This window comes from Pleurodeles waltl, chromosome 6 (genome assembly GCF_031143425.1).
Source record: "Pleurodeles waltl isolate 20211129_DDA chromosome 6, aPleWal1.hap1.20221129, whole genome shotgun sequence".
Taxonomy (NCBI): Eukaryota; Metazoa; Chordata; class Amphibia; order Caudata; family Salamandridae; genus Pleurodeles; species Pleurodeles waltl.
The window spans coordinates 311206837-311221530 of NC_090445.1; the positions used below are offsets into that span (position 1 = coordinate 311206837).

At 46.9% G+C, this 14694-nt stretch overlaps 1 protein-coding gene across 1 annotated transcript in view; it reads right to left on the reverse strand.

Annotated features, from left to right (window-relative positions):
• LOC138301550 (olfactory receptor 11L1-like) overlaps nucleotides 1-13106 on the reverse strand; it is a 53243-nt gene extending 40137 nt beyond the window's left edge. The window contains exons 1-4 of the mRNA XM_069242068.1: nucleotides 13021-13106; nucleotides 9249-9361; nucleotides 8699-8884; nucleotides 5035-5080 (exon numbers count right to left, since the gene is read on the reverse strand). Coding sequence (XP_069098169.1) covers nucleotides 5035-5080; nucleotides 8699-8884; nucleotides 9249-9361; nucleotides 13021-13106 — 431 coding nt within the window. The remainder of the gene's footprint in view (nucleotides 1-5034; nucleotides 5081-8698; nucleotides 8885-9248; nucleotides 9362-13020) is intronic.
• Nucleotides 13107-14694: the final 1588 nt, after the last annotated feature.

Below are 14694 nucleotides of genomic sequence, written 5' to 3' on the forward strand. Positions count from 1 at the left end.
GGTAGCCAGGCACAGAAAGCACCCAAGTTTTACTTAGAGGCAATGTGTAAAGTATTTATGAAGCACACAAACAGTAATATAGTGAAAACACAATACAAGAAAAATCCCAGGCCAATTTAGAAAAATAGAGTGCACTTTAATAAATTATTTGACACCAAAATGACAAAAGTCCAATCAGTAGTACCAGAATTATGATTTTTTTAAGTTTTAAGTAAAACTAGAGACTAAAAGATCAATGCGTCAACCTTGAATATCTAGTTGCCCAACACCGGGTCAAAGTCAAAGCTCCAGTCCGACGTCAATGGAGCACAGTTCGGAAAAAAGAAGTGGATTGGATCTGGTCAGGGCTTACCATTGGACTTAAAGAATTCGTGAAGAAAAATGTCTGAAAAGGTTAAGTTCAGCAGGGCAAGGCTGCAGGAGGTGACGGAGGAGGGAGGGTCAAAGTTTGTGGCATCAACATTTTAAGAATTAGAAGATTGGAATATACACAACAAGATGAAATGGCCATTATCACTTTGGAATAAACAAAAGTCATATCTACTGTATTCTGTAAACAGAAAAGAAATGGAACATCAAAGTATCAAATGCCTATAGGAGATACATTATAATAGAATTAGGGATGGATGGTAAAAACTGCTCTGCCAACGTAGTTCGCAGAGTTTTGCCATTCCGTGTGCTGCTTGGAGCATGGAGTTTGGCAAAAACTCCGCCAATCGCTGTGTTGCCAAACTTTACTAGCACTCACCTCTAATTTCTTACTAGGTTTTGTGTCTTTCCCGCAAAATACTAGAACACAATTTATTGTTACTCTGACTGGAGGGAGGGGCAGGGGTAGAGATCCACCAGCTGACATCTCAGGACGGCAAGCTTATGTTCCCATACAGCAGATGCAGGGAAATGCCAAGGAGATTTAGACAGAAACATGCTACAACTACCGCAGATTGAGCGCCACTGCGATTTACTGCCCAAGGTCACACAGAGCAACCCATTCCTGGAAAAGGCAATTAGGCCTGACCAAAAAGTGCATGTATTGTTTTTGAAAACATAGAAAATGTAATGATGATAACGTTCTTCCCATCTTCCAATAGTAACTTCCTAATAGCATCATACAAAGCTGTTTGCAGCGTTTCACATCAAGAAAACACACCCCTTCCCCAAAACAGTGTGGGTGCATTTTGTCACCACAGTGTAGGCAGCACTGAAGGTGGGGGAGGGGGAGAGAAGTATCAGGAAGCGAACTGTGGCATCAAGTAACCTGGGGCAGGCTAGTGATGAAACCAGGCAGCAACACTCATCGGGCATGGCTATGCAGGTAGATATAAACCAGGCAGAAGCACCGATGGGGATCTTAAGCAGGTGGATGGATTGATAATCCAGGGATCAGCACCCAAGTGTGTCTGTAAAGGTTTGTGAAATTTAGCCACCAGCACCCATACTGGTCACAGAGCAGGTGGATGTATTGCAAGCAAACAGGTGGATCGCATGGGTAACGTTGCTCATTACAGGTGGGTGGGAGCCACAACACAGCAACCACGACAACATTGCTAAATTAGTGAAATGCAGATACTCACTCATTTGGGTAGGGAGATGGCCACAGCCCTCTGAGCAGGCAAAACTGCAGCACTCCAGAAAAGAAGTAGAAACCTGCCTCTTCGAAGAGCACTGCATTCTTTACACAGACTATGCTTACACTTGCCCACTTAGGTGCCCAGACTAACTAGGGAGTTCCTCTCTTGGCAACAGTTCTTGGCCCCCTGGCAGGATCCAGGTTTGGGATTAGGGCAACCGCATTTGCATGCCCATTTGCATATGCACAGCAAGCATTGGAAGCGAAGCTGTATCCTGCTGTAAACTGCTGTGTTTTTTATTTCAGAGGCATCTGATAGGACCCACAATCTCCACCCCCCGTTCTGCAATATTCAAGGGACTTTACTGTCCCCGCATTTGAGCACTTCAATAATATATAGTGCTGGAAGGGGACACATGTGTGTGATGCTATTAGTGTGGCGCACACTACGAAATCAGTTTTCAATGTTGCACAATTGGTACAACATTAGGCCTTTTGGGGTCAACTCTCTGATTTGTGTGACCTTGGCAACATGAAGAGGCATGCAAAAATCCTTACATATGAATTAACATATATAAACGACTCCAGAGTCCCAGAATTACAGTGTTTGAGCCTGGTGTGAAGCTAATTTAGGCTTGGGTATGAAGTGTGCTGTTTTTTTCCGTTTTATATTCCAAGCTGATTCACACAACCCACCACACTAACTCTCATGAGTCACCTTTAAACACGGAATACATCCCCTACTAAAATCACACAAACAATCACCAACAGTCACTTTAAAACTTTGGCTACAACATTTAAGCACAAAAAGCCCGATGAAGTAAGTGCAATGATGTCACAACAAGGAGTGAAAGTGCTATGCAAGCTATAACAGCATACATAGTGAACTACAGGCGGTTAAAAGCTATTAGTCATGGCCCCTTGATGTACCTGCATAAAAAAATTGTCCGTAGATTTTCATTTTTGACTTGTGTTTTTGTATCATTAGAGAAGCAATTTAGCTTGGGTAGACATTGGTAATACAGGGCAATTGTTTTGGGACAGCATTTTTAAAAACGGCAGATGTGTTGCAGTGATGATGTAATACTGCAGGAACCTTGAGACCTTTTTACTTCATTTTGGTGTCACAGTATAGGTTTTTTGGGATCAAGTAGTCTTATGGAAACTTGAAACAGAAAATAACTCATATATACTTCATTTTGGCATCAAAACATAGGTTTTTGGGGTCAAGTAGTATTACAGAGACAGAAAAGTGACTCCTCAGAGCAACCCTTCCTCCATTTTTCAAAAGGGCAGCTATAATGGAGGAGGAAGAGACATACATAGAAATTAAACAAATAATAATGGCTTTTAATCATTTTATGTATATGCCAAACGATGTTTATGATCTGAATATGAAAAAATAATGCTTAGCACTCCTGTTTTAGACACATTTTCATAGTTCACCTTCCAGAACATCATGTACCACGTTTTTCACTAGAGCTATCATGTGAAACACATTTTCTCAGTACTTTCAAAGAACATTGCCTGGCTTTTCATTATGTCTTTTGAACGAAGTATACCCTGTGCCTTGTTCATTTCTGAGATAGGATATGTAGAACCTAATTTGTCATTCTCATTCCAGAAAGCATTCCAACACAATGTTTCTATAGCCTCAGATATGATGAACATGCCTTGTAACGAACAAACATTAGAAGTTCCGCTCAATACTGACTGGAAAGTTTAACTTCCAAAGATTTCAGCCTCAAAAGTGCATTGTTTATGTTCCATCCACTCAGATTACTTGCTGCACACTGCAACACAACTTTTGTCATGTGGAAAATACCCATCATTGGATCAAGATTATCACATTCTACTGGACTGCTCATAGAAATGTCAACTACAATATAGAAAACACCTTCATCACAGAAAATTGGCAGAATAGACTGGTCTTCAAGCTGAGCATACACATTTTGGAAAGTATTTAGAGCTGTGTATACTGCTGCGTAGTTTGTGACTGGAGATGGTATTAGTTGTAAAAACCTAACCTTCCTCAGTGGGACAGTACTCTGTGAGATACGAGCATAAATTCTCTCCCACAGAGGAACTGGCTTTTCTTCATCCTTCAGTCCTCACAAAAAAGTGATATGATGAATTCAGTTACATCAGCTTTGCCCACCGCACCACCAGGTAGGAGAAGATCCATTTCCTCAGCCACTTTGAAACTTTCAGGTAGACTAGGACGTGTTGATGGCTTATAGTGATGTTGCACACGTTGGCAAGGCAGTTGGGTTATAAGTTTACTGCTTACTTTCTTTCTTCCTACAGTTGATACAGCTTGTCTTCCAGCAGCTACTTCATTGGTAAAGTCTTGAAAAAGCACTATGGCAGTATCCTGTGTACTGGATGTTCTTGACAAAGAAAAGCTGTCTTTAAAATCAAAATGATCAAGAGCAGAAACAGTAAATCCTTTTCTGGTAAAGTAACTTGAAGTGGTGTGCTGTCAGATTCACAAAATTTTACAGCATGAGCTGCTGACAAGTTCCCGTATATAACTTAATGATACACCAATCCTATTCATTGAAGTGATCAGCTCTCTACTTTTGCACTTGTTATAAACTGTGTGGCCCATAATAATGTGTAGCAGAAGTTTCCTTTTGTTGTTATGTAACTCACAAAACATGGTTTTCTTCCACTTCTTCGCTTATTCCTTTAAAGCCATCATCAATGTGGTCGGCTTCTATTTACGGCTCAAAAACATTAGTTTGTAACAGTTCTGCTGTCTGATTTTAAACAATGATGTGAAAAATCTTAAGACAACATCAGGCATTCTTGTTGACGCCTATGATTTGTGGAGCTCTGGGGGACTTAGGAGCCACTCTGGGTGCTCCTAAGACCCCCAGTATTGCGATTACAGCCGTCTGATGTTTTCCAGGCAACCCCAGGTGCTGCCACCTCACAGACAGGTTTCTGCCCTCCTGTTGCTTGAGCAGCTCAAGCACAGGAAGGCAGAACAAAGGATTTCCTTTGGGAGAGAGGTGATACACCCTCTTACTTTGGAAATAGGTGTTACAGGCTTGGGAGGGGTAGCCTCCCCAAGCCCCTGGAAAGGGCACAGGTGGCGTCCTCCTTGCATAATCAAGTCTACATTAGTTCAGGGACCCCCAGTCCCTACTCTGGGGCAAAACTGGACAAAGGAAAGTGGAGTGACTCTCCGCTGTCCATCACCACCCCAGGGGTGGTGCTCAGAGCTCCTCCAGGGGGTCCCTGGGTTTTGCAATCATGGATTCCAAGTTGGCAGGTCACTCTGGGAGCATCTGAGTGGCCATTGCCAGCAGGTGATGTCAGAGCCCTCCCCTGATAGGTGCTTACCTGTTTAGCTGACAACTCCCTGTTTCAGGGCTATTTAGGGTCTCTCTCTTGGGTTGTTCTTCAGATTCGGATTGCAAGACTCCAGCAGGAATCTTCTGCATCCTTTATCTCACCTTCTTTCTGAAGAAACTGCATCTAGACCCTCTGGGAACTCTACAACTGCACAAAGAAGCAAAGATGACTTATGCAACATTGTATCTTCAGCTCCAGCCAGCAACTGCAACCATTTCCCAGTCGTGCATCCTCAGAGGACAGCCTGTCTTCAGCCTGCACCAGAAGAATGAAGGAATCTCCCTTCGAGTGAAGGAGTCACTCCCCTGCATCAGCAGGCACCCCTCTGCAGAGACGACTGGTAGCTTGGGTCCCCTCTCCTGATGAAGTGTGTGGATCCAGCATCACGGGTGGTGGACTGAAGTGGTCCCTACGTTTCTGACATCCATCTTCCCAAATGAAGGTAAGAGATTCCCTCCCCACTGAAGACAATTCCCCGTGCACCACGTGTTTTGCAGTTGCCAAGGCATGTTGCCATTCTTCCACAAACCTCTTTGTGCCCCCAGCACTCCTTCCTGCAACGCACAGCTTCCTTCATGGTTCTTCGGTGGCGTGAGATCCCTTTGTGTAGATCTGCATGGGCCTCCTTTTGCACTTTCTTTGTTCCCGTGCTGTGGGTCTCTTGTGCACGCTGCCTGGTCTTCTGAGGGCTCTCTGAGTTGCTGAGTGTTCCCGCTAACTCCCCCTCCTGAGTGGAGTCCACCAGGTCCCTCCTGGTCCCGGGCTGCCGTAATTTTCACTAATTGTCAGCTTTGCATGTGCCAAGGCTTGTTGGTGGAATCCAGCGACACAAACCAGAGTGCAATCATCCATCTGGCATGGGACATCTTCTGCACCAGCCAGGAGCCCGCATCTGTCTTCTTGGGTGTAGTACTGACTGTTGTTCTTCACCAGTGGTTTTTGTTTTGCACCTTGATCCGGGTTAGCAGGGGCTCCTGTTCTCCCTGGACTCTTCAGTGCTTCTTGGACTTGGTCCTCTTCTTCTACAGGTCTTCAGGTCCAGGAATCCATCATTGGTGCCTTGCAGTCTCTTCTGGTTCTTGCAATATCTTCTTTCTCGTGTTCTTGTGTGTTCTAGGAAAGTTACTGTGATTTACTGCTGCTATCCTGGGCTCTGGGGTAGGTTCTATTACTTACCTTTGGTGTTTTCTAATACTCCCAGTGCCCCTCTACACACTTGCCTAGGTGGGAAACCGATTTTCGCATTCCACTTTCCTAGTATATTTTTGCATACTAGTGTATATAATTTGTGTATTACCTACCTCCTAAGGGAGTATAGACTCTATGGTATTTTGGGCATTTGTGTCACCAAATAAAAGCGCCTTCATTTTTTTAACACTGACGGAATGATTTATACTTTTTGACACAAACCTGCGTTAGTGCAGGTTTGAGTAAAAAAGTATAGCACCAGCTAGCTCTATTCCAGGACGCCAGCCGGATGCCATATTTAAGGAATGTCGCAAGCCGGCACTAAGGCCCGGTTAGCGGCAAAATACATGACTCTAACGGGTAGGGGAGGCATGGGGCAAACTGAGGTTGTGCGTAAAAGAATGTCGCTAGTCAGGTTAGAATCAAAATAATGACCTGACTAGCGCTATTGTTAGACGCACAACCCCCATGAACATGACTCCTGTCTAAGTAAAGACAGGAGTCATGCCACCCAGCCCAATGGCAATGCACAGGGGAACTAAGTCCCCTGGGCATGGCCATTGGGCACAGTGCCATGTAGGGGTGCCCAAGTTAGGCCCCCCATGGCCATTAAAAATAAATACTTACCTTTACTTACCAATACTTACCTGGGATGGGGAACTCCATCCTCCACTGCCCCTTTGGTGTGGGTGGGGGTATCCCTGGGGCTCGGGGAGGGCACCAGTTGGCTTATTCCATGGTGTTGCACCATGGAAATAGGCCCACAGGTCCTCCAATGCCTGCGCTGACCCAGACGTTACATAATGGTGCTAAGCAAACTTAGCACCAATATTTAGGCCCACCTCCATCCCGTGTGTGATTTTTGCATGGGAGGATGAATAAGGCACCTAGGCATTAGAGTAATGTTTTGCCCGGGAACGCCTACCTTGCATCTCATTGACGCAAGGTAGTTTTCCACAGGCAAAAAATGACTCTAACTCTAATATTTTGGCAGTAGACATGTCTAGCGCCAAAATATAAATATGGAGTTAAGGTTGTTCCGGATTTGCGTTAAAAAAAATTATTCAAATCTGGCGCAAACAGAGTATAAATATGCCCCTGAGTATTTACTTTCATGTGTGTGTGTGACTACAGTGGTATTGCATGAGCTTTGCATGCCTCCTAGTTAGGCCTTGGCTGCTCATCCACACTACCCCTAGAGAGCCTGGGTTCTAGACACTGTCTACATTTCACTAATAAGGGATAACTAGACCTGGTATAAGGTGTAAGTACCTTAGGTACCCACTACAAACCAGGCCTGCCTCCTACAACAGGGGTACAAGTTATAGGTAACTCAGCAAGCCGTAATTAGCAAATTTCAATGCTTTTTAATCTTTAAAATGTTTTTTTCTCTCTTTTAACTGTAACATGTTAACTGTTGCTTTACAGTGAACGTCTGGTGTTTTTTTTTTAAAGTAAGATATGTTTTTTTTCCATACCTAACAATGTCACTTTACCCTATTTATTTCATGAATTTCGGTGGTTTTTAGATCATATGCAAAAATCAGTATACACCTAAACCCCTCAGGCATCCTTCAGCTAAGCCCCCTTGTTGTGCATAGCCTTCAGCCATGTGCAGAGGGAGGGGGGGGGGCGGAAACAGGCCCTGATTGCATCCCCCAGTTGGTGGCCGAGTGCTTGCTGCACATGGCCTTTGGCTGTGCATAACAAAGGTTGGCATCTGTTACTGACTTCTTGTAACACCTTGCAGCCACCCCCATGGGCTCACAACACCCCTACTGCCCAGAGCCTTCAGCCATGTGCAGCGATGGGTTTGCCATGTGTTCACCCCACTGCAAGTGTCCAGCTTCCAATTGCCTGCAGAACAGCAGTTTGCTGCAGAGACTGGTGCATAATAAGACCCTTCTCACAACTTTTGGAATGGTTTAGCAGTACCGCAGTATCAGGTGCTGATACACAACCCAAAATATATAGTTTTTAATTTTGGCTTAAGGGACCCCCCACATGGACATGGGGATCAGGGAGACCCCACCCTATCCCCTTTATAATGCAAATTATTTCTTTTTTTCAGGACTCAGAGACTGAGCCCCAGAGGCCAGTGATGTCTACCACAACATATTCTCTACGTAGGGGAAAGCCAATAAGGATCCACCTGTTCATTTTGAATGGACCAATAAGAGGATGTCTGGGCACCAACAGGGCAGATATCTCTAATGTTTTATCAGTTTTCACCATTTCTTGCTTTCTGGTAGCTCCTCTTTAACTGCAAATGGTTTTAAAAAGGCTGAATGTAATTACACCAAATTACAAAATGTACACTTTCTGAGTAAGGTTCTAAATTGTAACAACATTTGGTGTAATTCTGTTCAGCAACGTTTCTGTATTGAACAGCAACATGCCCCACAATAATTATAAAACAATATTCATCCTTGAATTACTTTTTGTATGTTGGGTCTATTCCAAGACAACACGTTTCCGAACCAGCACTGTTGCCAACATCATCTGCAGAAGAAACATCACATGCCTTCAGTGGGAGAAGTAGCCCTCCTGCTATTTAAGACATCCAAGTAGATATACCAGGACCATCAAGTTTGTCTGTCCTGCTGCCAACACTCTCACAGGTTCCATTAATGCTACTGCATCCAGGAATGTCCTTTCGTTCCCTCCAACCACCACCATTGTACCGATGACATCCACCTAGGTCCAGCTTTTCTGTTCTCAACCCAGTCTTGCCCCTTTCAAGGTGAACCCCAACATCATTAACTGCAAGACAAGAAAGACAAATGGGCACAACTCAATGATCACAGGATTGTTTCCAACCTAGTAAGATACAACCTTCAGTTTGGAAGAAGGTGGAGGGTGAATGTCAAAATTCCAGTGAAATAATGGTCAATCTGACTGGTGTGGCAATACAGCAAAGAGAGCAGTTGGATAAAAAACATTACACCCCATAGGATACAGAATAATCTCCTAGAGAGGAATCTGAATGTAGGGATGCAGCAATGTGGGATAGTATTTGATTGGTTTAAGACACCAACAGGAGCAATTACAAATCTTAAATATATTATTCACAACCAAAAACTTTCTTCTACCACCACTTCCCCTGCAACATCTCATGGTGGCATACCCATGAAAAACTTAACAGTGCCACTTGTTGCTGTCCCTGATAACCACACCTCTTCAAGATCCTGGTCCTCAATAGCTGCTACCCAGAGATTGTTCTGCAGGTCTAGCTGATGCCTTCATTAAAAACACACCAAGAAGAAAAGGAAGAATGCCAAAGTGCTAACTTTGGACTTTAATGTCACACTATCTATGTGTTGGCTTCACTTATACCAAGCTTTACAAGACTTAGCTTTTTGGACCCTAATTCTAACCAACTATTGTTTATATTTTCAGATTTTACCAACATTTCAGTTATGTAATTATCAAAATTAGCTTTAGGATACTAACATACACACATGCCTTATGTTAAACATACAATTTGTGTTTTTGTTTCAGAATGTATTTATATATTTTTGCCCAAAAAAACTCTATTTAAGCTGAATAAGCAAATACAGTTGTGAGATGTGTAGGAAATATAGGGGGTCTTTACGAAATTGGCGGTAAATGCCGCTTACCGCCGTGCAGAAGTCCGCCAACCCACCGCCGCGGTCACGGAAATCCGCCACAGCTATTATGACCCCCAGCTCGGAATCCGCCAAAATCCAGACACCCACACAAGTCTGCCACACCAAACGTCAGTGATAAACTGGCGAAAACAAAACCTCCACCGTCACGCCAACAGAAATACGCCCACACTATCACAACCCATGAATCCACGCGGCGGTCTTTCAACCGTGGTATTCCATTGGCGGTACACAGCGCTGCGCTCAAAATACACACACTCTTACAAAACACAACCACATTGGACAAGTCCAAATTAACACACCTGATACACATACACACACCACTCCCACACACCCAATACAATATAAAAAACACACCCACATCACCCACAAACCCCTACTACCAAAAATTCTGAAAGAAGGCCAGAGAGAGACACCACAAACAACTACCAAGCATCCACAGGCACAAAATACCATCACCAACAGAACGTCCACGCACCTCACACAACACACCACTACATATCAGCACACCTATCACCACATACACCACCCCACACATCACCCACACCACCCCATGGCACGGCAAAGACACCCCAGGTTCTCTGAGGAGGAGCTCAGGGTCATGGTGGAGGAAATCGTCTGGGTAGAGCCACAGCTATTCGGAGCACAGGTGCAGCACACCACCATAGCTAGGAAGATGAAGCTATGGCGAAGAATAGTGGACAGGGTCAATGCAGTGGGACAGCACCCAAGAAATAGGGATGACATCAGGAAGAGGTGGAACGACCTACGGGGGAAGGTGCGTTCCGTGGTCTCAAGACACCATATGCGGTTCAGCGGACTGGTGGCAGAATCCCACCTCCTCCTCCACAACTAACAACATGGGAGGAACAGGTCTTGGCGATTCTGCATCCTGAGGGCCTCGCAGGAGTAGATGGCGGAATGGACTAAGTCAAATCTTAACTATTACATCCCCCACCCTACCTGCATGCCATCACATACCCCCACCCACCCTCACCCTCACCCCCATCACTCCTACTCCTCACAAATGTCCCAATTTCACAAACCACCCATACCAACACCAAGCCCTGCATGTAACACCAAAGCATGGACACCCATCACCAAAGCATGGCCACTGCACACACCCATACATCCCATAAACCACCATCACGCAAGGTCCCACACAAAAATGCAAACACTGGGGTACACGGTCACCCACCCATTGCACACCTGGGCACACACAGATGTAATAAACATCCTTTCATACCCCTGAAGGACGCCTACCCAACGTCACTGGACAGGAGGGTCCACACATGTCCACACCACCAACAGAAGAGGCCCACGGTGATGACAGCAGCTCTGTCCAACTGGAAATAGATGACCAGCCCAGCCCGGCACATCAGTGTGTATGTGACGCCACCTCCCAAAATACACAAACGCAGGCACACACCCACCCAACAGCAATCCACCTCACAACAGCCTCCAGCAAATGCACCTTCACCCAAAGTTACCAAATGAACACCTACAACCACAACCTCTTCCTCCACTCCCAAACCCCCTCCAGCTACCCGTCCCAGTGTCTCCCAAAAACTTTTCCTGTCCAACCTTGACCTCTTTCCCACACCTCCCCCACCCCATCTGTCTCCTAGGTCCCGAACTAGCACCTCAGCCACAACATCTCTGGAACCAGTGGTGCCTGTAATCACGGGAATATGGAGTGCTCCGGCCACTAGGGCAGCCAGTGTGGCACTGAGCCACAGTACAGACAGTCCCCCAAATGTCAAGCATCAGAAGTTGGCCAGTGCCCGGCGGGAGAGGGGGAAGATTCCAGCCACCAAAGCCGCTCCCAGGGGTCCCGGTGGGAGTGTGGAGTCAGCTGCGACACCTTCCAAGGTGGGGAAGGGCCACAAGAAACCCGGCAAGTCTGGGAAGAGCAGCACGGCGGAGAAGACCGCCATCATCCCCGTTGCCCAGGAGGCCACCGTCAGCACCTGCCCTGCTGCCCTGGAGGCCACCGCCATCATCCCCGCTGCCCAGGTGGCCACCGCCAGCACCTGCCCTGCTGCCCTGGAGGCCACCGCCATCATCCCCGCTGCCCAGGAGGCCATCGCCAGCACCTGCCCTGCTGCCCAGGAGGCCACCGCCAGCACCTGCCCTGCTGCCCAGGAGGCCACAGCCAGCACAAGCCCCGCTGGGCTAGAGAGGACCGCCAGCACAAGCCCCACTGGGCTAGAGAGGACCGCCAGCACAAGCCCCGCTGGGCTAGAGCGGACCGCCAGCACAAGCCCGCTGGGCTAGAGAGGACCGCCAGCACAAGACCCACTGGGCTAGAGGGGACCGCCAGCAGATGAGTCATTGCAGAGGAACCCGCCGCCTCAAGCACCGCTGAACAGGGCACCGCCGCCTCAAGCACCGCTGGCACATAAGCGCCAAAGGCACGACCACTACTGAGTCCATCACGAGCAGGATGAAGCACTCTGGGCACAAAGCCCCCTCCAGAACCAGTGGAGACCGTCATCCACTACCTCTGTCCTTAGCAGGATGAAGCACTCTGGGCACAAAGCCCCCTCCAGAACCAGTGGAGACTGTCATCCACTACCTCTGTCCTTAGCAGGATGAAGCACTCTGGGCACAAAGCCCCCTCCAGAACCAATGGAGACTGTTATCCACTTGAGAGACTGTGGCTTTGCACTCCCCAGGATATAGCAGTGGGCAACCCACCCACTGTAGAGACTTGAGAGACTGTGGCTTTGCACTCCCCAGGATGGAAGAGTGGGCATACCACCCACTGTAGAGACTTGAGAGACTGTGGCTTTGCACTCCCCAGGATTGAACAGTGGGCATGTGGCCCTCTCATGGATTTGGCATCGTGCACTCAACCGGCTGAGGTGCCCCCCCTTTCCCTCCCCCTGAGGTGCCTGTTTTCTTGCTCTCTTATGCCCCTGCAGTGTTCTCTCCGTCATGGTCGGGGATCTTGTGTAGGCCTCGCCCATACTGTGATGGCCCTGTGTGCCACTGACTTCATTGGAGCACTACCTGGACTACTAAGCTTGGTGTATATTTTGTTTATAGTGTATATATATATATATTTTTGCGTACTTGATTTTAATATATTACGATGGTTACACTCATTTGCTTTTGTCTTTGCATTCTTCCAGGGGAGGTTGGGGGTATAATTGTAATGTATCATGCTGTATTGGTGTGTGTATTGTAGTGGGTGAGGGTGGGGGTGTTGCGTGTGTGTGTCCCTGTTTTCTCCCTCCCCCCTCCCCTGTGTCGTAGGTGCAGTACTCATGTTGTCTTTGCCGCCTGTGTTCGTGCTCCTGGTAGAGGAGCAGGAAGATAATGGCTGTCAGGAAGTGCAGCTCTGGTTCCATGGCGTCCGGATTCCTCGTGGGGTGTGTAGAGGTGAGCGTTTTCCCTTCAAAGTCCTGTGTCCGCCTTGTTTTTGTCTGCGGTAAATCCACCCCGGAAAAGGTGGCAGATTGGTAGGTTGTGATACTGTGGGCAGTACTTTGTCTTCTGCCTGTATGTTGGCGGTGACCGCCATGCTGTTTGTTTGTACCGCCGTGGCGGTCGGAGTATTAAAGTGGCTGTCTTTGTTGGCGGTTTCCGCCACGGTCGTAATTCCAATTTTTTTACCGCCCGCCTGTTTGCGGTCTTACCACCGCTTTAACACCGTCTGCCAGGGTTGTAATGACCACCATAGTGTTCACATTTTTTTAATGGGTTGCTCTTCATTTTTACACAGCAAAATGTTCAATATTTTTATAAATGTCAAATCACACAATAACAACATTATTAAATACAGTATTAATAAATAGATTTGAATTAAATAAATGGAAATCACCAGACACATACTATCTGTCTGTGGTAACACACACACACCATGCACAAATGACACATCATAGTGAAATGCAGATTATGGCCCTCATTACAACCCTGGCGGTAAATGGCGCTGACCGCCGTGCTGACGCCTGCCATCATACCGTGACCGCTGCAGTATACCGTTACGGGTATTATGACCCACACAGAGAAATCCGCCACTATACAGACACCCTCACAAATACGCCAGACCAAAGGTCAGTGATAAACTGGCAGTACCAAAACCCACACCGTTACGCCAACAGAAATATGCCCACAGCATCATGACCCACGAATCACTGCAGTGGACATTCAACAGCGGTAAACCATTGGTGCTACACACCGCCTCGCTCAAAATACACACGCACTAACAAAACTACACCACATTGAACAATTCAAACTACACACACCTGACACATACACACACCACACCCACACACCCAATCCAATATAAAACACACACCCACATTACCCACAACACCTTACAACGAAATAAAAGTTTTGGCAACTGAGAGAGAGACAAGTCAGGAGCACCCACTGAATCAGAGCCACATAACACCATCACCCATACACCATCCACACACCTCACAGCACACGCCCCAACACATCTCCCCCCACACCCCTCACACATACCACGCACACTACACCCCTGGCACCACCAAGACACCCCAGGTTCTCAGAGGAGAAGCTAAGGGTCATGGTGGAGGAAATCATCTGGGTAGAGCCACAGCTATTTGGATCACAGGTGCAGCATACATCCATTGCAAGGAAGATGGAGCTATGGCAGAGAGTCGTGGACAGGGTCAACGCCATGGGACAGCACCCCAGAACAAGGAATGACATCAGGAAGAGGTGGAACAACCTACGGGGGAAGGTGCATTCTGTGGTTGCAAGACACCAGGTAGCCATACAGAGAACTGGCGGTGGACTCCCACCTCCTCCCCCACAACTAACAACATGGGAGGGGCAAGTCTTTGGCGATCATGCATCCTGAGGGCCTCGCAGGAGCAGCAGGAGGATTGGACTCCGATAAGTCAAACCTTTACTACTTACCTCCCACCTGCATGCCATTACAAACTCCTACCCCTACCCTAACCCCCA